This window comes from Rhinoraja longicauda, chromosome 32, assembly GCF_053455715.1.
Source record: "Rhinoraja longicauda isolate Sanriku21f chromosome 32, sRhiLon1.1, whole genome shotgun sequence".
In the NCBI taxonomy this organism is placed as follows: domain Eukaryota; kingdom Metazoa; phylum Chordata; class Chondrichthyes; order Rajiformes; family Arhynchobatidae; genus Rhinoraja; species Rhinoraja longicauda.
In genome coordinates this window covers 1,922,843-1,949,917 of record NC_135984.1, presented here as the reverse complement: position 1 = coordinate 1,949,917, position 27,075 = coordinate 1,922,843, and the positions used below count along the sequence as shown (strand labels likewise).

Genomic DNA, 27,075 nt, shown 5'->3' with positions numbered 1-27,075 from the left:
GCTTTGGCACAGTGCTCACAAAAGGAGGGCTACGGGACTAAAGGGACAAAATATAACACAACAGGAGGGTCAAGGGAGGAAATCACTGGATCAGCCAGCACCTGTGGAGAGAAGTATCGCAGTCGAGGTTTTGAATTGAGATCCTTCATCTGAACCAAAAGGGTAAAGCGGACGTAGTCAGAGTAAAGAGCAGTGGGGCAAGAGCTAGCAACCAGTAGGTGGATCAGTCTGAAGAAGGGTCTCGACCCAAAACGTCACCGATTCCTTCTGTCCAGAGATGCTGCCTTACCCGCTGAGTTACTCCAGCACTTTGTGTCTACCTTTTGTTTAAACCAGCATCGGCAGTTCTTTCCTACATTACTGGGAGGTGGATGTAGGTGGATGTAGGTGGATGTAGGTGAGCACGGGCCCACAGATGCTGCTTGATCTGCTGAGTCCTCTCGTATCTCTCCAATTCGTGCTCTGGATTCCAAAGTCTGCAGTGTCTGTATAAGAACTGCAGATGCTGGTTTAAACAAAAGACACACACAAATTGCTGGAGTAACTCAGCGGGTCAGGCAGCATCTCTGGAGAATGGGTGACATTTTGGAGGATTCCGACCCGAAACGTCACCTTTTTTTCTCCAGAGGTGTTGCCTGACCTGCTGAGATACTCCAACTATTTGTATCCTAATGACGTGTCTATGTACCCCCAACATTGACCTGATGACCTTACATAGCCAAGGTGGCTCGAAGGGCCGAATGGCCTACTCCTGCACCTATTGTCTATTGTGATGAATTAAACATAAAGGCCCTGTATGATGTCTTGACAAATTTAACACATGAACAGATTGAAACCGAAGGGTGCCAATTTTTATTCCTACAGCTTCTGCTTACACAATGTTCAAAATGTAATGCATAGGAAAACAAAAAGATTGGAGAAGTTTTCCCTTCCAGTGGAATCTGTCACTATCCCACAACATCTCCGAGCTGAATGGAAGACATTTAAAAGGCAGGCACTGTGGAAATATAGAGAGAGTTGGCAGCAATGTTTACAAAGCAAGACCCCACCAACAGCAAAGGACTCTCCTGATTGATTTTGTTTGCGTGGTGTTGATTGAAGAGTAATTGTTGACAAGGACTCTGTGGAGAATTTGCAAACTCCTCTTCAAATGATGCGTTGTGACCTTTTACATCCACCTCAGTGGACTGACAGGGCTACACCTTAGCATTTCATCTGAAGGGCAGTATAGAACTAAGGGCAGCATGATGGCACAGCAATAGAGTTGCTGCCTTACAGTGCCAGAGACCCGGGTTCGATCCTGACTACGGGTGCCGTCTGTACAGAGTTTGTACGCTCTCCCCATGACCTGCGTGGGTTTTCTCCGAGATCTTCGGTTTCCTCACACAGCATGAAATGAAGAAACATTTCTTAGCTGGGATTTACCCTGAGAAAGCTCGAGTTCATGTGTGATGGGACCAGAATTAGGTCATTGAATGGTGGAGTAGATTGAAAGTCTACTCTGCCATTCAATCATGGCTGATCTGTCTCTCCCTCCTAACCCCATTCTCCTGCCTTCTCTCATGACCGCTAACACCCGTACTAAGCAAGAATCTATCTATCTCTGCCTTAAAGATATCCACTGACTTGGCCCCCACAGCTGTCCGTGGCAATGGCAGGGGGTATGTCATTTATAAAGAATTTGAATATGAAGATTGCTGGGGTTTTCTGTTTGTGGTAATTGGGGTAACCAATAAACTAAACTAACCTAACCAGGGCTACAGAAGGAAGGTGAATGGAGTTGAATCAGGAATTAGTGTTGCAAATGATCATGACAATATGGTCAGATAAGTACGAACATGGAACTTCCAACCGCGGGAGAGTCTGTGAAGTAAGACCAATCCTCTGTTGAAGGAGTGAAGTGGTTTCCTTGTGGTCCATCGTCTGAGTTGCATTGTCTGACTCATGGTCTGGCTAGTCTTAAGTGTGCCATTGACAAAAGAGATTTGCGCATGGACCTGTTGATGTGTTGATGTGGTTGATAACGCCGTACGTTTGAGTAAGATCCAATATCAAGTATCTAACTGAAGGTGAACAGACCTGCGCGACTAGACGGGCGCAGGTTTTCCGATGTTTCCAATTGACACCAAAGAACATGGTTTCTAGTTTTAAGCCATCTACTTCTCCATTCTACCACAAGAAGAACATCCATTTGTTTGGGGAATAGGAGAAGGAACGAAAGAAAGGAAAACATAATTTATATAAAGTAAAACTGTCAATAGACAATAGACAATAGGTGCAGGAGGAGGCCATTCAGCCCTTCGAGCCAGCAACGCCATTCAATGTGATCATGGCTGATCATTCTCAATCAGTACCCCGTTCCTGCCTTCTCCCCATACCCCTCTGACTCCGCTATCATTAACAGCTCTATCTAGCTCTCTCTTGCTCTCTGCCTGTAGAGTTTGGATTGTCACGGGTTGGTTTTCTGTCTGAATCCTTAGGAGATCGCCTGAACCCACCTCACCATGGGTTAGGGTCTGAAGAAGGGTCTCGACTCGAAACGTCACCCATTCCTTCTCTCCAGAGATGCTGCCTGACCCGCTGAGTTACTCCAGCGTTTTGTGTTAAACCAGCATCTGCAGTTCCTTCCTGCACGCATCACCATGGGTGTCTCAGTTCTTGCCTCCAAAGTTCTCTCACAACTGAGTAATCACATTACTCCTCGACGAATCATTACTTTCCATCAAAGAGGGTCACCACAAAATTGTGCAGCTGTAAATCTGTCTCGCCAGAGGACAGGTTGCCCTGGAAACAGCCTTTGCTTATTCTCCTCATTCCAGAAATACTTGCCAATTCTTTTCCTCTTTATTAGAGATTCCTCAACCCCCTCCCCCCTCCTCATTACCCTCACAATTCCTCTCTCCCTCTTTGTTCATCTTTGTGACTCTCTGAGTCTCTCTCTGCCTTGTTGCTTCTCAGATGTGTCCATGTACACTGTGTACCTGGCCCGAGCGTTCCCACTTCCTCATCGTCTCCGTGTGCCGTGTGTCTCTGCCGTTAACCCACGAGTATCTGTGCCTTTGTCCCTGAATATCTCTGTATCTCCAGCTACATGCGTCTCCCCTCCCTCTCTGTGCATCTGTGTGCATGTCTTTGTCTCTGGGTTTGTGTCTGTGCACGTATAGCAGTTTGTGTGTGTGCGCGTTTGTGTCTGTGGATGTGAGTTTTCGTGTGTGTGTGTTGTGGGTGTGAGTTTATGTGCGTGTGTGTGTGTGGGTGTGAGTTCATGTGTGTGTTGTGGTTGTGAGTTTGTGAGTTTATGTGCGTGTGTGTGAGTGTGAGCTCATGTGTGTGTTGTGTGGGGTGAGTTTGTGTGTGTTGTGTGGGTGTAAGTTTATGTGTGTGTGGGTGGGTGTGAGTTCATATGTGTGGGTGTGAGTTTGTGTGTTTGTGTGTGTGTGGGTGTGAGTTTGTGTGTGAGTTCATATGTGTGGGTGTGAGTTTGTGTGGGTGTGAGTTAATGTTTGTGTTTGTGTGTGTGTGTGGGCGTGAGTTCATGTGTGTTGTGTGAGTTTGTGTGTGTGTGTGTGTGAGTTCATGTGTGTGTGTGTGAGTTTGTGTGTGTGTGTCGGTGTGAGTTCATGTGTGTGTGTGTGAGTTTGTGTGTGTGTGTCGGTGTGAGTTCATGTGTGTGTGTGTGAGTTTGTGTGTGTGTGTGGGTGTGAGTTCATGTGTGTTGTGTGAGTTTGTGTGCGTGCGTGGGTGTGAGTTCATATGTGTGTGTGTGAGTTTGTGTGAGTTCATATGTGTGTGTGTGAGTTTGTGTGAGTTTGTGTGAGTTCATATGTGTGTGTGTGAGTTTGTGAGTTCATATGTGTGTGTGTGAGTTCATATGTGTGTGTGTGAGTTTGTGTGCGTGTGTGTATCTACTCTCTATCTCCCAGCCTGTGTGTGTTCACAGTGTTGCTGCCTTCTCCCTGTCTGACTGCGAGCAGCGATGAATTTGTCAATGGTTCTGGGGCGGGGGGAGGGGAGGGGAGATAGCTGGAGTGCCTTTGGAGTGGGAGCCGATCGCCAGCGAGGTCAGTCAATGGCAGTGAAACGGGATCCTTGTGAAGCTGAGAGCAGGGGAGGAATGTTCATGGTGGAGAGGGAGGGAGGGAGGGAGGGAGGGCCAGTCCCTCTGACACAGCCAGCTGCAAACAACAGGCAGATTTAGCTCCCTCCCTCAATCTCCCCCTCCCCTCAATCCCTCCCCCTCCCTCAATCTCCCCCCCTCCCTCAATCTCCCCCTCCCCTCAATCTCACCCTCCCCTCAATCCCCCCCTCCCCTCAATCTCACCCTCCCTCAATCTCCCCCTCCCCTCAATCTCCCCCTCCCCTCAATCCCCCCCTCCCTCAATCTCCCCCTCCCCTCAATCTCCCCCCCCTCAATCCCCCCTCCCCTCAATCTCACCCTCCCTCAATCTCCCCCTCCCCTCAATCTCCCCCTCCCCTCAATCCCCCCCTCCCTCAATCTCCCCCTCCCCTCAATCTCCCCCTCCCCTCAATCCCCCCCTCCCCTCAATCTCACCCTCCCTCAATCTCCCCCTCCCCTCAATCTCCCCCTCCCCTCAATCCCCCCCTCCCTCAATCTCCCCCTCCCCTCAATCTCCCCCTCCCCTCAATCTCCCCCTCCCCTCAATCTCCCCCTCCCCTCAATCTCCCCCTCCCCTCAATCCCTCCCCCTCCCTCTATCTCCCACTCCCCTCAATCTCCCCCTCCCCCTCCCCCTCCCCTCAATCCCCCTCCCTCAATCCCTCCCCCTCCCCTCAATCCCCCTCCCCTCAATCCCTCCCCCTTCCTCAATCTCCCCCCTCCCTCAATCCCTCCCCTCAATCCCTCCCCCTCCTCCTCCCCCCCTCCCCCCAGCCTCTTGAACAAGGCACAGTCCCAGCCTGTCACTGAAGCTGTGCCACTGCCATTGGGAACTAGTGGACGGCGCTCCAAGGATTTACTGTTCAAGCTCGAGGTTGAAGCGGGAGGAGGAGAGGTTGCAGAGAAACACTGGGGTCGGTGTGACCTCAGCTCCGGCCGAGGGAGGGCAGCGGCGGTGGAACCCGCGCCGGGCAGGGCAGGGCAGCCCGTGTTGGAACGGGGAGAGGTGAGAGACCAGTGTGCTGACAGATTTACAAGTCTCTCTGCCTCGCTTGCTTTGTTCTTTCGTGCGTCCCCCTCCTCTTTGTGTGTGTTCCACTGTCTGTCTTTGTGTGTGTTGCACTGTCTGTCTTTGTGTGTGTTGCACTGTCTGTCTTTGTGCACTACTGTGCTAGCACGCACACTGCCGGCTTCAATACATGTGATTTCTCTGCCTCTGTTTATATGTGTGTTGAGGACCTTGTGTGTGAGTGTGTGAGCGTGTGAGCGTGTAAGTGTGTGAGTGTGTAAGACGGGGCTCACGTTGTCGACCTCCCCGTGGTGAGCCCTGACAACTGACCTCAGTCAGGCAAACGACAACAGAGACAGCAGAAGCAGAAGCAGCTTTATAACTTCTGCTGCCTCAAACGCAAGAAGAAGAAGTGTGTAAGACTGTGTGTTTAAATTCCGGTGTGTGAGGGAGTGTGTGTGTGTGTGTGTTTAAGACCTTGTGTGTGAGACTGTGTAACACTTTGAGTGTGTGTGTGTTTGCAACCGTGTGTGACTGAAAAAGTGTGTGTGTGTTTGTGTGTTTATGTGTGTGTGTGTGTGTGTGTGTGTGTGTTTGTGCGTGTGTGTGTGTGTGTGTGCATGTATGCAAGATTCTCTGTGTATGTGTGTTTAAACCTGTGATTCTGTGTGTGTGTTTGTGCATGTGCGTGAGACTGATGTTTGTGTGTTCGTGTGTAGATGTGTTTGAAATTGTGTGAGTCCATACATGCATGTGTCCATGCGTGTGTGTGTGTTGCATTTATGGATGCATGTGTATCTATCCATGTTCGCTCTTTCTCCAGTTGATTACTCTATCAGTTGGATAGAGCTCTTAGGGCTAACAGAATCAAGGGATGTGGGGAAAAAGCCGGAACGGGGTACTGATTTTGGATGATCACCATGATCATATTGAATGGTGGTGCTGGCTCGAAGGACCGAATGGCCTCCTCCTGCACCTATTTTCTATGTTCCCTATGTATCATTATGCCTCTTTTACCAAAGTCCCATCTGACCCATCTAATGAGTTAGATAGAGCTCTAGGGGCTAGTGGAATCAAGGGATATGGGGAGAAGGCAGGCACAGGTTACTGATTGTGGATGATCAGCCATGATCACAATGAATGGCGGTGCTGGCTCGAAGGGCCAAATGGCCTCCTCCTGCACCTGTTTTCTGTGTTTTCTATGTTTCTATGACCCATCCACCACGTATATCTCTCCCTTTGTCTCTCCCTCCCTTTGTCTCCATCTCTTTGTCCTTTACGTGTCAAACTTTGTTTAGTTTAGTTTAGAGATACAGCGCGGAAACAGGCCCTTCGGCCCACCGAGTCCGCACCGACCAGCGATCCCCGCACACTAACACCATCCTACACACACGAGGGACAATTTCCATTTATACCAAGCCGATTAACCTACAAACCTGCACGTCTTTGGAGTGCGGGAGGAAACCGAAGTTCTCGGAGAAAACTCACGCAGGTCACGGGGAGAACTTTCTAGGCAATCCAAGTGCCAGGGAGTGGTATACACCCTGTGCTGAGTCCCTGCAATCAACACAACAGAGCAGGACATGCTGCACTGACAGAGGCCTTAATGCCTCGAGATTAACAAGGCAAACAATTCCCTCTGCTGGTAAATGTCTCCTGGATCCTGACTAGATGGGAGCATGTGCATGTGCATGTGCATGTGCATGTGCATGTGCATGTGCATGTGCATGTGCATGTGCATGTGCATGTGCATGTGCATGTGCATGTGCATGTGCATGTGCATGTGCATGTGCATGTGCATGACTCTTTGTCTGCACTGTTTGTAAATCTATGTGTGCACAATGTTATGCATGTGTATGTGCATGTATGTAAACAAGGCATGCACATGGTTACATGCCTGTTTGTCCATGTGTGTGCATATATGTACACAAGGCACATGTTTACATGCTTGTTTGTACATGATTGTGCATGCATGTTTAAGTTAGAGATACAGCGCGGAAACAGGCCCTTCGGCCCACTGAGTCCGCACTGACCAGCGATCCCTGCACATTAACACTACCCCACACACACTAGGGACAATTTACACATCCACCAAGCCAATTAACCTACATACCTGTACATCTTTGGAGTGTGGGAGGAAACAGTGGATCTCGGAGAAAACCCACGCAGGTCACGGGGAGAACGTACAAACTCCGTACAGACGGCACCCGTAGTCGGGATCGAACCCGGGTCTCCGGCGCTGCAAGCGCTGTAAGGCAAATGTGTGTGTGCATGTATGTGTACAAGGCACTTGGTTACACACTCGTTTGTGTATGTTTGTGCATGCACGTGTGTGTGTGTGCACATACGTACACATATACCTATGTGTATACACATTAACCGGGTCTGTGCTGGTACACATCTCTTGTGCAGAAAGGCAAGGCTATTTAGCTTCATGTGATGCCCCGACGAGAGGAGACCAGATTACCATCGCTCACTGCGTGAGGTTAGGCTCGACCGCTTCATTGGGAGAGGCAACTATGTCCGGGCTGCCTGTTTCCATCAGATCAACAAAAATAATCAAAGCTTGTGGGAGATAAACGGAGATGAAAGAGAGTGCAAACTTCAAAAGGTGCAGTTCATGATATGATCAAATGGATCAATTAGTCTCCTAGAGAATGCTTCCTCTGGGAGCCCTGACTGAACAGAATAACAAACAAATTATTAAGCATCTCACGGTCTTGTGTTTACATGCAAATGTAAACGTCTCTAATTCCAAACAGGAAAAGGTGAAGAAAGGAACTGCAGAAGCTGCTTTATACCAGAGATAGACACAAAGTACTGGAGTAACTCCACGGGGTCAGGCAGCTTCTCTGGAGAAAATAGTTGGGTGACGTTTTGGGTCAGGACCTTTCTTCAGTCTGAAAGTGGAGGGAAGGGAACCGGAGGTAAGAAAAGAGCAGAACAAAGCAGGGCCGGCAACAAATGACCAAGGAAGGGCAGTGTCCACAATGTTGGGTTGCCAACTGGCCCGTATTAGCCGGAACATCCCGTATTTTCGGCTAAATTAGTTGTCCCGTACGGGACCGCTCTTGTCCCGTATTAGATGGGTTGCCAACTTCCTCACTCCCAAATAAGGGACAAAGGGTGACGTCACCGACCCGCCACCAATGGCGGCCGCCCGGTAGCAACCCGCCTCCCGGCCCGGGCGGCCGCCATTGGTGGAGCGGGAGCACGTGGCCGCTGGCTGGGTGAGGTCACGTGGGGCGCGGGACGGTGACGTCACCTTGTCCTGTATTTGGGAGTAAGGAAGTTGGCAACCCTACCACAATGGCCCATTGTTGGCTGGGGAAGAGGTGATAACGAAGGGTCACAGGGATGTGAACAGTGGAACTAGTAGGATAACTAGGGTGGGGGAGGGGGGAGACCCTTCTTCAGACTGATCTTTCAGGTCAAGACCTTCTTCAGTCTGAAGAAGGGTCTTGACCCAAAACGTCACCCATTCCTTCTCTCCCGAGATGCTGCCTGTCCCGCTGAATTACTCCAGCATTTTGTGTCTACCTTCAGTTTAAAGCAGCATCTGCAGTTTTTTCCCTCCATATTCATACAGCTGGGTTGTTTGGCCCACTTATGTACTTCCTTCTGACTGTAGGCACCCAGCAATGTCAGGGTGTTGATGATGGGCCTTCTCAAGAGGTAGCGCAGCGGTAGAGTTGCTGCTTTACAGCGAATGCAGCGCCGGAGACTCAGGTTCGATCCTGACTACGGGTGCTGCACTGTAAGGAGTTTGTACGTTCTCCCCGTGACCTGCGTGGGTTTTCTCCGAGATCTTCGGTTTCCTCCCACACTCCAAAGACGTACAGGTATGTAGGTTAATTGGCTGGGTAAATGTAAAAATTGTCCCTAGTGGGTGTAGGATAGTGTTAATGTACGGGGATCACTGGGCGGCACGGACTTGGTGGGCCGAAAAGGCCTGTTTCCGGCTGTATATATATGATATGATGATGATTTGTTAACTTGATGTCAATGAGCAGCTAACAAGTTCACTTTAGAGGGCAATAGCGAGTTAAAGGAGAATAAGTATTTGCATTTGTATAGCACCATTCATTAGATTAGGGTGACCCAAAGCAACTCGCAGTCACTGAAGTGCTTTGGGGGAGGTGCAACTGTTGTAAAATCGGAAGTTCGGAATTCACGTTGTGTGTGTCATGATCTCACAAGCGTGCAAGTTGGTGTGAGAATGGGGAATTGTGTAAAGGACAGCTCGGATAAATGCAGCAAATTTGGATATTTCGGGAAACCAGTTGGACTTATCCAAGGTGACCGGTCACATTTAATGATCCTTGCAATTTAACTTCTGGAAGTTAGTAGTTAACACTAAACTCTGTTCCCCTCTTGTCTTTGAAATCAAGGCAGCCTGTAACGGCCTCTCTGATTACACCCCCACTGCTGTTTCAGCTGGTCAGTTATTTAACACCGAAGATAGACACAAAATGCTGGAGTCAGGCAGCATCTCTGGAGGGAAGGAATAGGTGGCGTTTCAAGTCGAGACCCTTCTTCAGACTGAGAGACAGGAGAGAGGGAACCAACAGATATGAAAAGGTACATAGATCAAATCAATGAAAGATATGTAAAAAGACAGATCGAAGCAGCAACAATGATCAAGGAAAGATGGAGCCCACAATGGTGCATTGTTGGTTGTGGGGAGAGTGCAGGGAAGGTGAGGAGGTGTTATTTAACACTTCTGCCCTCCCCTTATCGTGGCTTGCTGTATACATGTTTTTTTTTAGTTTAGACAGTTTAGAGATACAGCACGGAAACAGGCCCTTCGGCCCACCGGGTCCGTGCCGACCAGCGATCCCCACACATTAACACTATCCTACACCCACTAGGAACAATTTTTACATTTACCAAGCCAATTAACCTACAAACCTGTACATCTTTGGAGTGTGGAAGGAATCCGAAGATCTCAGAGGAAACCCACGCAAGTCACGGGGAGAACGTACAAACTCCGTACAGACAGCGCCCGTAGTCGGGATCGAACCTGGGTCACTGGCGCTGCAAGTGCTGTAAAGCAGCAACTCTACCGCTGCACCACTGTGCCTCACCTCTGCTGCCTGTCTCCTTTACCGACTCTGTACCCTTCACCCACCACCAACATTGTCACAGATACATGTGTTTCTGATCCGTTACACATTGGCTTTTGAATTCTCATTCCCATTTTCAGATCCCTCCATAATCCATGTCTCCACTTGAATATCTTCCTTCCACTCTCCAGCTAGTCCAGATCTCCACTCCTCCACTGATGACTACTTTGGACACCCTTGTGTTTTAGCTCTCTCCTTTACTACGTCTGGCTACTCCAATCCTCTCTCGGGTTCTGAAAGACTTTGCCGAAATAATGTTTCAAAAAGATTTTAGAAACATAGAAACGTAGAAAATAGGTACAGGAGGAGGCCATTTGGCCCTTTGAACCAGCACCACCATTCATTGTGATCATGACTGATCATCCACAATCAGTAACCCGTGCCTGCCTTCTCCCCATATCCCTTGATTCCACTAGCCCCTAGAGCTCTATCTAACTCTCTTTTAAATTCATCCAATAAATTGGCCTCCACTGCCCGCTGTGGCAGAGAATTCCACAAATTCTCAACTCTCTGGGTGAAAAAGTTTCTTCTCTCCTCAGTTTTAAATGGCCTCCCCTTTATTCTTAGACTGTGGCCCCTGGTTCTGGACTCCCCCAACGTTGGGAACATTTTTCCTGCATCTAGCTTGTCCAGTCCAAGCGTTGTATAATTTACTCTCGTATTTCCTGACGAGAAGTTCCTTGAAGTATTTTATAACTGTAAAGGTGGTCTGCATCTTGGAGGTTGTAGATTGTGCTCTGAAACTCCCAGCAGTCTGCAGCAAGGGCAGATGTATCAGAGGATTGCATTTTATATTTCCTCTCTGCATTCCAACATGTCATCTCTGTTGCCACACATTAACAGAAAGCTCCTGGAGTGCATTCCTGGTGTCTGTTGATAAATGATGCAATCTTTTGGAAGTTGGGATAGGGAGCCCTCTGGGGTTTGTTAGAATTGGCCGGGAAGGAAACCACTCACAAGATGAAACGTGCTGAGTTACTGAGGAAAAGTTGCATCTGTATGTGAGAGTGTTAAAGAGAGATGCCTAAGTTTCTCCACATCGTTTGGACAGAAGGCCTTCTGTACATTGTGTTTTCCTCTTCACCTGCTGGGCTCTTCCCATTTCTGGAAGCTGGAGTCTCCAGTGTGTTATACGGATTGTTGGGTTTCCAGAGACTTGGTTGCAAGATTAAGTGCCGCCACGTAGAACACAGAACAGTAGAGCTCAGTTACAGGCCCTTGGGCCTACAGTGGGTGTGTGTGAACTACCGAACGCTCTACCCCACAGGCTCGGTGGCTGGGTGAATTTAAAGGTAAAAGGATAGGTTTTTAGAATCTTGGAATGAGTGGAAAAAAGGAATTCAAATAGGAATTTGGTTTAGTTTAGAGATACAGCATAGAAACAGGCCATTGACCCACCAAGCCTACCCTGACCATTGATCACCCGTTCACACTGGTTCTACGTTATCCCACTTTCTCATCCACTCCCGACACACTAAGGGGCAATTTACAGAGGACTAATAAACCCACAAACCAGCACGCCTTTGGGATGTAGGAGGAGACTGGAGCACCTGGAGGAAACCCACGTGGTCACAGGGAGAACATGCAAACTCCGTGCAGACAACACCCGAGGGTCGGGATCGAACTGGGAACTCTAGCGCTGTGAGGCAGCAGCTCTACCCACAGTGCTGCCCTGATATGATCTTATACATAGGTAGAGCCATCCCTGCTTCTGCATTTCACTACCTCGTGTAATGCAGAGGGACGTTGGCAAAGATTAGAGTCAAAAACAAAAGAGAGTGTCTCCTGATTACGCAGTGGTTGGAGAGGAAGCAGGCTCCGTCAGTGAGAGAGACACGGATGATGTGAGTTCCCTGTATTAGTGTCTGGATACCACGACAACCACAAAGGGCTGAACGGACTTTCTATTTCCCTCTCGCTCGCTCACACGATTATATATTCTTCAGACACCATGATTCCAAATTGCAAGATCATATTTCCATTACTGCTCATCTTCTGACTCCAGCAGAAGGCAGCTTCTTCATAGGCTCTCTTCCCCCAGGCCTAGTAAAATGTAATGGTTAATAAGTTTAAATTAAGAGGCAATTCAGCTGTTATTCCCCAGCCCGCTGCAGTGTGAGCTGGGTCTGTGTTATGTGGAGCGACTCTGCAAGAAATGATGGGATGTGAGAAATTTCAAGCAAACATTTACAACCACCAGTAAACTGACTTCCAGCCACAGAAGTCAGGACATACTGACAGGTTCAATTTAGTTTATTGTCTGTCCCTGGATGTCCAGTGCTGGCTAATACTGGGGCAACCCTGGCTGAAACATTGTACAGCAACACCTGTAAATATTGATGCAGTTCCTGGCATTCCCCCCCACAGACCACTCCTGGCAACTCCTGCAAACACTCACGTATAACAGGGGATTCCCTGCAGATGCTGATACGTTTCCAGTCAACCTCTACGCAGGCACGGTGGCAGTGGGCAGCGGTAGAGTTGCTGCCTTACAGCGCCAGACGCCCAGGTTCCATCCCGACTACGGGTGCTGTCTGAGGTCGGGCTGAAGGGCCTGAGGTCGTGCTGTACAGCTCTATGACCCCGCTGTTCACCAGTCATAGAGTCATACAGCGCGAAAACAGGCCCTTCAGCCCGACTTGCTCACACCGGCCAACATGTCCCATCTACACTAGTCCCACTTACCTGCGCTTGGCCCATATCCCTCCAAACCTGTCCTATCCATATACCTGTCCAAATGTTTCTTAAATGTTGCGATACTACCCGCCTCAACTACCTCCTCAGGCAGCTCATTACATACACCCACCACCCTCTGTGTGAAAAGATTACCCCTCAGATTCCTATTAAATCTTTCCCTCCTCACCTTAAACCTATGTCCTTTGTTGCTCGAACGTGATGAATGTTTCTGTATCTACCATTCTTTTGAGTGGAGTAATCCAGTCCCCAATCACCCTCAGGGTTAGAAGACTTCTCCGCATCTACCCCTCCCAACCTCATCAAGTTTATTGTTATTGGCACAGATATGGTGAGTCACAATGTCAATTACTTTAATTCTACATCCCCCTGTTTTTTTGACTCATGAAGCAAAACAGATCTTATTTACTTGGGCGGTCACGGTGGCGCAGCGGTAGAGTTGCTGCCTTACAGCGAATGCAGCGCCGCATTCGATCCCAACTACGGGTGCCGTCTGTACGGAGTTTGTACGTTCTCCCCGTGACCTGCGTGGGTTTTCTCCGAGATCTTCGGTTTCCTCCCACACTCCAAAGACGTACAGCTTTGTAGGTTAATTGGCTTGGTAAATGTTTTTTTTTCAATTGTCTCTAGTGGGTGTAGGATAGTGTGTTAATGTGCGGGGATCGCCGGTCAGCGCGGTCCCGAAGGACCTGTTTCCGCGCTGCATCTCTAAACTCTGAACTCTAAAGATCAAAAGGGGGGGGGGGGCATGAGAGATTTTGATCCAATGTTTATCGGTTACCTACTACATTCAGAGTATTCTTTAAACATTTAGAGGCACCAGGTTAATTATCACGTTTGACCAAATACTCCATGAGTTTCTTGTTGGCCTGCCAACAAACCACTTTACAAGATAACATGTCCAGCCTGATTGAATTACAAGGCTATGCTTCAGTCGAGATGGTTGGAGAAAGTCAATCAAACGTTCACGGCTGAATTACAGCCTCTTTGTTCACCTGAGAGATGTCAGCACGGCAGACAGATGTTAGGATGTGGTGGACAATTTGCTTTCTCCCCTTGAAACTTTGCTGCGTGTTTTAGGATGGCGAACGCCAATTTACAAATCATCCCGATGACTTTGTCACCTTTCCATTTCATTTATAAACTGAAATTCGTGCCAACGCACAGTTGATCCGATCACTGAAAGGTTAATATGCAACGGCTATAAAAAATACATGGTCCAAATCCTTCAAATGCAAAGCCTACAACTAACTACCACCTTGTGTCAAAAATAAACTACTCTGGATGTTGGAAGCCTGAAATTAAAACACCACATTGTGGATGCACTCAGTGGGACTCCTGTTACGTGGAGTTTGTTTTTGGCTGTTCGAAGAAAAAACTCCATGGATTTTTACCGTGCATGTAATAGAGTTAGGGTTGCCAACTTCCTCACTCCCAAATACGGGGCAAGGTGACGTCACCGCCCCACGTGACCTTGCCCAGCCTGCGGCCACGTGCTCCCACTCCACCAATGGCGGCCGCCTTTGGTGGAGCGGAGCACGTGGCCGCTGGCTGGGTGAGGTCACGTGGGGCTGGGTGACGCCACCTTGTCCCGTATTTGGGAGTGAGGAAGTTGGCAACCCTACCATTACGTGACAAGGGCGGTCCCGTACGGGACAAACTAATTTAGCCCAAAATATGGGATGTCCCGGCTAATACGGGTCAGTTGGTAACCCTAAATAGAGTACAATGGCCCAAAATGCATCCGAAGAATATTTTGGCACCAAACTATTAAGAAGGACAGTCACAAAATGCTGGAGTAACTCAGCAGGTCAGGCAGCATCTCAGGAGAGAGGGAATGGGTGACGTTTCGGGTCGAGACCCTTCTTCAGACTGATCTGAAGTCTGAAGAAGGGTCTCGACCCGAAACGTCACCCATTCCTTCTCTCCTGAGATGCTGCCTGACCTGCTGAGTTACTCCAGCATTTTGTGAATAAATTTTGTGACACAAAATGCTGGAGTAACTCAGCGGGACAGGCAGCATCTCTGGAGACATTTCTTTGTCATCCATTCCTTCTCTCCAGAGATGCTGCCTGTGTCGCTGAGTTACTCCAGCATTTTGTGTCTATTTTCTGACTTTGGAGCATTGTCTTTACGTGGGTTGAATGTATATTGCCTGTTTGCATCACACCACGCTAGACACCTCTGAGTTTGAATCTGCTCCCTACTTTCTGTCAGCACAAAACAACAATACTAGACATAGACATAGAAAATAGGTGCAGGAGGAGGCCATTTGGCCCTTCGAGCTAGCACCCCCATTCATTGTGATCATGGCTGATCATCCACAATCAGTAACCTGTGCCTGCCTTCTCCCCATATCCCTTGATTCCACCAGCCCCTAGAGCTCTATCTAACTCTCTTTCAAATTCATCCAGTGAATTGGCCTCCACTGCCCTCTGTGGCAGAGAATTTCACAAGTACTGCAGTAACTGAAGCAAACAACATTTCTAGATATTCCCCTGGAAAGTTGGGAATTTAAATTCAGGTTGAAAAAAGTGGTCTGGAAATTAAAAGCAGCAGTCATATTGTCACTGAAGTCCCAGCTGACCCATGACATCCTTTTAAGGGAAGGTGGACCTCAATGCTGGTATTGGTTGGGTTTATTTCTGAGTCCCATTCCAAACCGACACGGACAACTCCTATTTACTGCCTGTCGTGCAGAGCAGGCCGACCAGCTACATGAAACATCACGGTGGCTCTGGAGAAAAAAGTATTTCTCAGAACTACAGGGTACGTTGAATAAATACCCAGCTTGCCCCTGGAACCAAACTCCTGAGAGTTAAACTAAAGTAATGTTTTATGAGGCTGAGAATGGGCTGGCGAAGGGGCAGGCCATTGTCAGCTCAGTGATGAGCACTCCATGTGTTTGCAGCCACTGTGTGTGAGTGACGAGCCAGGCAGCCTGTGATCTTCACACATCACTCCTCGAGTGCTGCTGCCGTTGCCTGTCTCAATCACAACAGCAAAGGTGGAAATGTTGCAAAACCTGTCAGCAACGTGTGACTGCCTTCACAGAGCGAATATAAATCTCTACGTTCTGGTCCGTTTGCAATTTCCTACTACTTAGTTCATCAGGGTACTGTTAATGAATCAGGTGCAGGCTGTGTACAGCAGGAACTGTCTGTGTGCTGCTCCAGGTGTATTGCTGCATTGGTTTGCTATCAGACTGGCGCCAGGATAGTTGTGAGGATGTGCAGGATTCAACTCTTGGTATCGATGGTGTAAAAACAAGGGGAAAGTATTCTACCCTCACCTGTCGAAGGTATTTATTCACAAAATGCTGGAGTAACTCAGCAGGTCAGGCAGCATCTCAGGAGAGAAGGAATGGGTGACGTTTCGGGCCGAGACTCTTCTTCAGACTGAAACGTCACCCATTCCTTCTCTCCTGAGATGCTGCCTGACCTGCTGAGTTACTCCAGCATTTTGTGAATAAATACCTTTGATTTGTACCAGCATCTGCAGTTATTTTCTTACACTACCTTCACCTGTTATATTTCCACTAACTCTAATCTCAATGATCATAAGTTCTAGGAGCAGAAGAAGGCCATTCGGCCCATCAAGTCTACTCCGCCATTCAATCATGGCTGATCTATCTTTCCTCCTCAACCCCATTCTCCTGCCTTCTCCCCATAACCCCTGGCATCTATTAACTTGGCCTCCACAGCCTCCTGTGGAACCATGCGATGATTCTGTGATACTTTATTGGCACATGTAGTTGCTACCGTGAACTGCTTTCTTTTGCTTACAATCCAGTGCAATCGTACAGCAGACCTCACCTGGGCACTACACAAACAGTTGCCACGCTTCTGGCACCAACTAAGTTTCAAACGTTCTGAGTACAGTCTTATCCCCTGGCAGAGGTGGACCAGGCTTGCTGCCACACATGGCCCCACGCTGGGCCCCTCTTTGACCTTCACGGCCCTTCCCTTCCCCCCCCCCCCCCCCCCCCCCCGGCTGGGTCCCTTATCATTCTCGGAGGCCCAAGAACCAACCTCAGATAAAGGTATTTTACGGTGTAGGAAGGAACTGCAGATGCTGGTTTAAACCGAAGATAGACACAGAATGCTGGAGTAACTCAGCATCTCTGGAGAGAGGAATGGGGTAACATTTCGGTCCAGACTTTTCTTCAGTCTGAAGATAAAGATATAAGCACCAACATTGCTGAAGAAGGGTCTCGACCCAAAACGTCACCCATTCCTTCTCTCCAGAGGTGTTGCCTGTCCCACTGAGTTTCTCCAGCTCTTTTGTGTATATTAAAGGTATTTTAACATAGAATAAGGACCTGCACTAAAAGGCTGGGTGTGGGGTAACTGGGAACAGCACAGACAGGTAATCCTGGCCAGCACAGCCATGGTGGGAGAAGGGTTAGTCACTCTGTTGTGTGACCATGCCCTTTGTCTCGACAGCAGTAATACAATTTACGTTCCATTGTAAACATTGCTAAACAGGGGAAGACAAGGGTCCCACAGGGAGCACTTGTGCTGAGTGTTAAATGTTTCATTTATTACCCACTAGTCCAACACAAATAAATCACCAGGTCCCAGGCAGCTCTGGAATAAGCCAACACCACTGGCTAATCTCCCAGTCCAGGTTAACTCTAACCTGCTCAGCCCTGTCTGATAAATTACTTTCATATCACTTCACCAATTTATTTTGAAGTGGGGAGCAATGTGAGATGTGCACAAATACTGAGCCAAGACTCCGATCAGTTTGTGTTCAGCACAGACTGCAAGGGGTTTTGTAGCCCTTCCACAGAGTTTATACTTGCACAGTCGGCCACAGCACTTTGTATTTACGCAGCGTTTTCAGGCAGAGAAAAGCTTCAAAGGAGGAGTGGAGGTAAAGTTTAGTGGAGTGATCAGGCAGGGTGAGAGGCGGGTGGGCTGGGCAGCTGTGGGTTAGTGGGAGGGTGTCGGTGTCAAGTGGAACGGAGGAACGCTGTGTGGAGCGACGCACAGGGAGGGACTTGCACACAATGATGGTACTTCAGTTCAAGCCATTCAGAAGAATCTGGAACAAACATGAGCAATGAGTGAACGTGGGCAGCACGGTGACACAACGGGAGAGTTGCTGCCTTACCGCGCCAGAGCCCTGGGTTCAAGCTGACCAGTAGTGCTGTCTGTGTGGAGTTTGTACGTTCTCCCGCGTGGGATTTCTCCGAGTGCTCCGGTTTCCTCCCACTTTCTAAAGAGGTGCAAGTTTGTAAATTCTGTAAATTGTTCCTAGTGTGCAGCATCAATATATATCAATATATCATAATATATATGATAAATACACACACACACACGCACACACACACACACACAAGCACACACACACACACACACACACACACACACTTACACTATCCCCCACACACACACACACACACACACACACACACAGATATTTAATATATATCAATATATGATATATATATATTGTGCGTGTGTGTGTGTATATATGTGTGAGTACGTGTGTATACACACACAGGACATTTTTTCTCTCTCTTGTTTATGATATTGTTTACAGTGCACCATGTTTCCATATTGTGTTGTGCTTCTGCAAGTAGGACCTTCATTGTTCTATCTGGGACACACGATAATGAAACACTCTTGACTAGTGTATGGGTGATTGCTGGTCGGCACGGTCTCAGTGGGCCAAAGGGCCTGTCTCCACGCTGTATCTCTAAACTAAACTCAGGGTGGCTTGGGATAGCAGCAGTGAAGTGGCTGCCTGTGGAAGGTGGAGTATAGGAAGCCAGCCTGGTCAGGCGCAGTGTATATAATGTGGTGGCTTGTGTCCCGCCCAGGGTCTGCAGCAGAGTGCAAGGCTCTCATGTGCGACAGCGAAACACTCAGAACCACTTTATCATCTCTTCAGCATCGCAGGGAATGCAACCCAGATTTATTTTTCAAGGTGTTTACAGTATTGGCTTAAAAACACTTTGCATTGAGAGGCAAAATCAACCCTGACTGAGGCGGGAAGGCACATGAATGCAGTGAGGGACGGCTTCTGTTGCACCCTACAATGGTAGAGGTGCTGCCTAACAGTGCCAGGCACCCGGGCTCGATCCCGACTATGGGAGTTGGCTGTGTAGAGTTTGTACGTTCTCCCTGTGACCACGTGGGTTTTCTCCGGGCGCTCTGGTTTCCTCCCACACTCCAAAGACTTGTAGGTTTGTAGGTTAATTGGCTTCTGTAAAGTGCTCCTAGTGTGTAGGATGTGAAATTGGGATAGCATAGAACTCGTATACATCCCTCTCCAGCCGTTATAATAATTTTTAACCTTTATTTGGTGGAACAGATTTAACGACAAACAGGGGTCTAAACAATTTTTTTTGCAGCCCAGATTCTGTTTTGTTTTTTTTTCTTTGTTTGCTTATTTTAGTTTAGGGGGGTAAATTTTTTTAAATTTTTTTTTTCTTTTATCTTTAAAAAAATATATATATATAAGTTCTCTTTTAACCTTTTATTTATAATTACATAGAGACTGGGAGGTCTATACCCTATATGTATTTTGAAACTGGACTTATATTAAGGCTACATTTGTTGTTAATGTAATCCTGATCCCTATGTTTCAATATCACTGTTATGATTATCATTTTTTTGAAATTTAATAAAAAGATTTGAAAAGAACTCGTATACAAATGATCGCTGTTCTGTGCGGACTCGGTGGGCCGAATGGCCTGTTTCCACACTGTATCTCTAAACGCTAAACTTCGGGACCCTTCAAAGTCTTTTAGAGGCAATAAATTGATTACTGTTGAGATTGCCTGAGGTTGTGAAAGATGGAACAAACTTGTCAAATCTCCTTTGTAATTTGCTTCTGAGAAGGAATGTTCACCTCAGTAGGGTTTGTCTGGACAAGGTACTGGAAACGAGTCGAAGGTGAGGCTAGGAATGTACGTTCCCTCAAAGCCTCCAGCGTTGCCAACCAATCACTGTAACAGGCAGTCAAACCAACCACTAACATCCCAATGGATGGAAAGGTAGTGTCTGCTTCTTGCATGGAAGCCGAGCCTTCATTAATCATCGGTCTGCTGCAGGTTTGAGCAGTCGTGTGTTTACACAAACACGGCAGGCTTTGATTTTCAGATCTCTCCTCTCCCCCCAACTCCACCACCTCCTCTCACGTCTGGCCTTGGCCACAACTATCACAACTATCAGGCATGTCTGCTGTGAGCTCATTTCTGCAATGTACACCATTTGAAGAAGCCTCTTCACAAAGAAATCTTTAAATTAAAAGTGGAAAGTGAGATTTGTGTTGCTGAACACTCATACCCAAGTCTAGTCAACATCTCTTGAAAAGCTAAACGGATAATATTAAGTGTGAAATATCCCGACTGTGTTACAAATGTGGTAGCTGTTGTGTGCACAGCAAGACCTCCCTCTCCCATCACCATGGAATGACTAGCACCTTTGGCAGTCTGGATTTTTACAATCGAAGGTAGACAAGATGGGTCTCGACCCGAAACGTCACCCATTCCTTCTCTCCCGAGATGCTGCTTGACCCGTTGAGTTACTCCAGCATTTTGTGTCTACCTTCGATTTAGACCACCGTCTGCAGTTTTTTTTCCTATGAATGATTACAATATTGTTCATGTTCATAAGTCATAGGAGCAGAATTAGGCCATTCGGCCCATCAAGTCTACTCCGCCATTCAATCAAGGTTGATCTATCTTTCCCTCTCAACCATATTCTCCTGCCATTTCCCCCAAACCCTTGACTCTCGTACTAATCAAGAATCTTGTCAATTTATGCTTTAAAACATTTGTTTCCCAGTTAGAGAATATAACATTACACAATCACCTCACTAAGCTGAATTGCCCACAAATTCAATTGCAGAAAGTTGCTTTTAATCTCTTGGTGATTGTCTTGTCTCGCTCCAGGGATTTCACCACACATTTTAGTTTAGTTTAGTTTAGTTCAGAGATACAGTACGGGACCAGGCCCTTCGGCCCACTGAGTCCGCACCGACCTGCGATCCCCGCACACTAACACTATCCTACTATCCTACACTAACTAGGGACAATCTTTTGACATTTAAACATTTTTACCAAGCCAATTAGCCTGCACAGTTGTACATCTTTGGAGTGTGGGAGGAAACCGAAGATCTCGGAGAAAACCCATGTAGATCACTGGGAGAAGGTACAAACTCCATACAGACAGCACCCGTAGTCAGGATCGAACCTGGGTCTCCGATGCTGTAAGGCAGCGGCTCTACTGCTGCCAGCCACTGTGCCAGTTTGTAAAAGCGTATTCATGTTCACTCTTTGTGTGTGGCCAGAGAGGCTGTTCAAGGCTGAAGCCTGGTGCTTAAGTATCAGGAAGTCCTTGAGCAAAAGCATTAGAATGGTACAGAACTGGAGCCAGCTCTTCAGATTTAGTGAAATAAAATGTCATCACAAAGTGGTTAGTTCTTAAGTGTTGTTAATTCTCAAGTGTTGTTATAAAACACTGGGACATTTTTATTCTATATTTTGAATCACATCTGGCACCCCTTTCATCTACTCTCCTGATGTTGGTCGGTCGGTCGTGAGCACTCACTAGAACCTTCAATTGTCAATGACCCCACATGAGGAACCGTGAGAGTTTGAACATCTGCAGACTTGTGCTGAGGGTTGCCAACTTCCTCACTCCCAAATACGGGACAAAGGGTGACGTCACCGCCCCGCGCCCCACGTGACCTCACCCTGCCAGCGGCCACGTGCTCCCACTCCACCAATCATCATCATATATATACTGCCGGAAACAGGCCTTTTCGGCCCACCAAGTCCATGCCGCCCAGCGATCCCCGTACATTAACACTATCCTACACCCACTAGGGACAATTTTTACATTTACCAAGCCAATTAACCTACATACCTGTACGTCTTTGGCGGCCTGAAGATCTGTATCGGAGCAAATTTAGGAGCAGTGTGCAGGAGTTACTAGAGTCTGAGGAAGGGTCTCGACCCGAAATGTCACCTATACGGGTGTTGGCAGGAGAATGGGGTTAGGAGGAAAGATAAATCAGCCATGATTGAATGGCGAAGTAGACTTGATGGGCCGAATGGCTTAATTCTGCTCCTATCACATGACTTTATGACCATGTTCTCCAGGCATGCTGCCTGACCCACTGAGGTACTCCAGCACATTGTGTCTTTTTTTTGTTGTAAATCAGCAGTTCCTTGTTGCTCCATGCTGGTCGTGATGTACAATGATTAGGGTGTGCGGTATTGTTGGTAATACACAGAGGTCAGTTCTCCATTAACCGGTCAGATTCTCCTGCTGTTCTGTATTAATAAAAAGCATTTTGTGCCTATCTAAAAAAAAAATTAACAGGAGAGAAGGAATGGGTGATGTTTCGGGTCGAGACCCTTCTTCAGACCGGTCTGAAATCTGAAGAAGGGTCTCGACCCGAAACGTCACCCAGTCCTTCTCTCCAGAGATGCTGCCTGTCCCGCTGAGTTACTCCAGCATTTGGTGCCTATCTTTGGTGAAAAGCAGCATCTGCAGTTCCTTCCTACATAAAACAAACTTAAATTAAATTGTGTTGATAAAATGATCAGGAAACAGAGGAGCCGAGAATAATGACTTTACTCTCTCCTAACAGGGTGCATGCTCTGTCTCGGACAGTCAACATTTTTTCGCTTCAACCACCCAGCGGAGGCTCACAGAATGAAGAGTATGATGTCCGGCAACCAAAACTCCACCCTGAACTACGGCCGATCTCCAGGTACAGTGCCAGCTCCACGCTTTATTCACAGGTGAAGAGCGTAGGACTTACTGTGGACTGTGGGCATGTGCGCAGAGACGGAGGGATTAGCATTGTTCCCTGCTCAGTTTGAACATTGGACCCTGAGGTTGGGCAATGTGGTTGGCTCCTAAGTGCCCTCTGAACTAAGCCATTCATTTTGTTTATTGCTAAGGCCAAAGAGATTTTATGAGATAATGTAACGGTGTAAACGTTTCCACTGTTCCTTACTAGGGGTCACAGCTTAAGGATAAGGGGGAAGTCTTTTAGGACCGAGATGAGAAAACATTTCTTCACACAGAAAGTGGTGAGTCTGTGGAATTCTCTGCCACAGAAGGTAGTTGAGGCCAGTTCATTGGCTATATTTAAGAGGGAGTTAGATGTGGCCCTTTTTGCTAAAGGGATCAGGGGGTATGGAGAGAAGGCAGGTACAGGATACTGAGCTGGATGATCAGCCATGATCATATTGAATGGCGGTGCAGGCTCGAAGGGCCGAATGGCCTACTCCTGCACCTATTTTCTATGTTTCTATGTTTCTATTACTCAAACTGGGCTTATTTTCTTGTTCAGACCTCTGTTCATTTGTAAGATTTTGTTCAGGAATCCTCTGACTTGGTGTGCTATCAAGTTTTGTTTCCACACTATCGCAATATAACATCATGAGAAAAATAGTTCCTCTTTATTGCTCATTACAAATGTCAACCTGCCGGCTCTACAGATATAATTGAATAAAAATGCACTGTAAGAAGGAGGTGCCGTGAGATTACATGTATGCGTTGAACTTTTTCTCCAGAAGACTATTCCTTCACCACTTAGCACATCAAGGTGCTGATAGACACGGAGAAAATAGGTGCAGGAGTTGGCCATTCTGCCCTTCGAAACAGCACCGCCATTCAATATGATCATGGCTGATCATCCACAATCAGTACCCCATTCCTGCTTTCTCCCCATATCCCTTGATTCCGTTAGCCTTAAGAGCTAAATCTAACTCTCTCTTGAAAACATCCAGTGAATTGGCCTCCACTAGGGTCGCCAACTGTCCCGTATTAGCCGGGACATCCTGTATTTTGGGCTAAATTACTTTGTCCCGTACGGGACCGCCCTTGTCCCGTATTAGTAGGGTTGCCAACTTCCTCACCCCCAAATACGGGACTAGGTGACATCACCGCCCTGCGCCCCACGTGACCTCACCCAGCCAGCGGCCACGTGCTCCCGCTCCACCAATGGCGGCCGCTGGCTGGGTGAGGTCACGTGGGGTGCGGGGCGGTGACGTCACCTTGTCCTGTATTTGGGAGTGTGGAAGTTGGCAACCCTAGCCTCCACTACCTTCTGTGGCAGAGAATTGCACAGATTCACAACTCTCTGCAAGCAGCATGAGACCGTGCCATGCAGAGGGACTCCTTACTTTAACGCCTGTGCTGCGGTGAATTGTTTGACCTCGGTCACCGATGTGGCAATAACTTTGGATGTTGTTTTGGAGAAGGCAGGAGAGTGGCTGGGGCGTTTGTACCTGGCCATCGTCAGCTCTTGTGGTGCTGACTGCTGACTGTGATCTGGTTCAGGAGCAGCTCCCTCGCTGAGGAGTGGTATTTGTGTCACACGTTAATGCATGGATGTGTGAAAGTGGAGCTTGGCCATCAGCTCAACTCACGTACAGGGCAGCATGGTGGCGCAGCGGTAATGTTGGATCCTGACTACGGGCGCTGTCTGTGTGGAGTTTGCACGTTCTCCCCGTGACCTGCGTGGGTTTTCTCCAGGAACTCCAGTTTCCTCCCACACAGGATAGTGTTAATGTGTGGGGATCGCTGGGCGGCGCTGACCCGGTGGGCCGAAAGGCCTGTTTTCGTGCTGTATCTCTAAACTAAACTAAAGCACATAGGGTTTTGTCCTCCATGTCCGCACTTGGGCGTGATGATACCAGCAGAGATCCCGGCTCCCTGCTGCCTCTGCACAGCACCAGGGGGTCAGGGAACGGAAGAGGAACTCTGGAGAGGAAATGGCCGTGATATTTCCCAGCAGCCTCCACGGGTGATGAAATATCTGGCAGATGCCCTGATAACGAGCTGCCACACTCGCCCAGCGTGTGTGAGCAGGTGTGTGTGAACTGGTGTGCGAGCTGCCACACTCGCCCAGCGTGTGTTAGCAGGTGTGCAAGCTTCCACACTCCCCAGGCTTTGTGAGCAGGTGTGTCTGAGCAGGCGTGTGTGAGCAGGTGTGTGTGAGCAGGTGTGTGTGAGCGGGCGTGTGTGAGCGGGTGTGTGTGAGCAGGCGTATGTGAGCAGGCGTGTGTGAGCGGGCGTGTGTGAGCGGGCGTGTGTGAGCGGGCGTGTGTGAGCGGGCGTGTGTGAGCGGGCGTGTGTGAGCGGGCGTGTGTGAGCGGGCGTGTGTGAGCGGGCGTGTGTGAGCGGGCGTGTGTGAGCAGGTGTGTGAGCAGGTGTGTGAGCTGCCACACTCTCCAGCCTGTGTGAGCGCGTGTGTATGTGAGCAGGCGTGTGTGAGCGGGTGTGTGTGAGCGGGTGTGTGTGAGCGGGCGTGTGAGCAGGCGTGTATGAACAGGCGTGTGTGAGCAGGCGTGTGTGAGCAAGCGTGTGTAGTGCAGTAAGATCATGTGTACTGAGGATATTGGAATGATTGTGATGTGCAGACATGGGGGGTGACAGGGGCAGACCACGGTCCCTGGAGCAAGGCTCCTCACAGAGTGATGGCCATTAGATATCGGCTGTATGGTGCAGCAGGAAGTGGGGGCGATGCAGATGGACATGTTATATATTGTAGTTGACAGCACTGATGCTGAGGGGAGCAGGTCACTTACTGACTGCCATATCATAAGGCTTCCATTGTCACATTAACCCCTTCCATCTCAGCTGCTCCAAGGACAGCCAGCATAGTGAGATGCACACCATTTAATAAAGAGCTCATGTGAGTGGGCAAAGCTGGTGCCAGGATCAATATCATCCCTGCCCTGTGACACAACCTTGTCTGTGATCTTCATGTTGCTGGTAAATAGCATTAGAAGGAATATTGGAAAGGAACTAGTTAGGAGCAGACACCACGACTCTCTCTGTGGCAGGTCCTGCCTTGTAAACTTAATTGAGTTTGATGAGGAGATACTGAAGGTGATTGGATGAGTTTAGGGCATTGGATGTTATCTACACACATTCTAGTTGGGTTGCCAACTGTCCCGTATTAGCCGGGACATCCTGTATTTTGGGCTAAATTAGTTTGTCCCGTATGGGACCGCCCTTGTCCCGTATTAGTAGGGTTGCCAACTTCCTCACTCCCAAATACGGGACAAAGGGTGACGTCATCGCCCCGCGCCCCACGTGACCTCACCCAGCCAGCGGCCACGTGCTCCCACTCCACCAATGGCCGCCATAAAGAAAGAGTTTCTAATTGGCCTAATCAGAACAGGGACGAGCTACAAGCGAGGATGATGCAGAAGAAGGGTCTCCACCCCAAACCTCACCCATTCCTTCTCTGCTGAGATGCTGCCTGTCCCGCTGAGTTACTCCAGCATTTTGCGACATCTTCAGCCACAAGAGAGGCCGGGTTCAATCCAGAATCTCTGTGAGAGCTGATGGCATCTGGGACATTAGCATTCTGACGCAGTGTTTGCAAGGCTGTGACGCAGTGTTTGCAAGGCAGCTATGACTTGGTTTGTTCTCCAGTGATTGATGATTGATCGTGGTGCGTACGAGTGTTGGTGAGGACAGGATGGGGTCAGAGTTATTGGGAGATCAATCTGACGTCATTGTTCACAGTTGACAAGACAAGTCAAATAACGTTAGTGAGATCCTCAGAGCTATCAGGATGGATGTGGAATACAAAAGGAGGGGAGGGTGAGAGGGTGAGATAGAAGTATAGCCATGGGAAGATTTAAAGGATGGAGTTCCAGAGTTTAGCATTTTGGTCAATGCGATAACTCAGGACATCATTCATTGTGTGGTGTTTGTACGTTCTCCCCGTGACCACATGGGTTCCCTCCAGGTGCTCTGGTTTCCACTCACATCCCAAAGACTTGCAGGTTTGTGATTGGATTATGTAAATCAGCCCGAGTGTGTAGCAAGTGGGTGGGAAAGTTGGGTGACCTGCGACCAGTGTGAACGGGTGAACGATGGTGAGAGTGGAGCCAGTGGGCTGAAAGGATCCGTTCCCATGCTGTATCTCCAAACTAAACTCATAAAGTGTGCACAAGACCCAGAGGGGAAGGCGTTGTCCTGAGTAAAACTGCAAATGAAGGACTTGTGTCAGGAAGCTGAGATGGTTCTTCTTGGAGCAAAGAAGGTTAAGAGGAGATTTAGTGGGGAAAAAAGCAAAAACTATGAGGAATTTGTTGAATCTCCTTCATCCATCTCTGCTGGCAGGGTGGTGTGC

General features: G+C 48.3%; 1 protein-coding gene across 19 annotated transcripts in view; it reads left to right on the top strand.

Moving 5' to 3' along the window:
* phldb1b (pleckstrin homology-like domain, family B, member 1b) overlaps positions 1–27,075 on the top strand; it is a 271,997-nt gene that overhangs the window by 147,396 nt on the left and 97,526 nt on the right. For 17 of the 19 annotated variants that reach the window (XM_078426945.1, XM_078426940.1, XM_078426943.1 and 14 more), the window contains exon 5: positions 22,561–22,683. In XM_078426945.1, the coding sequence (XP_078283071.1) occupies positions 22,561–22,683 (123 nt within the window). Of the gene's footprint in view, positions 1–4,923; positions 5,123–9,656; positions 9,707–22,560; positions 22,684–27,075 lie in introns of those variants that run through there. The other 2 variants (XM_078426936.1, XM_078426937.1) reach the window with 2 other exon arrangements.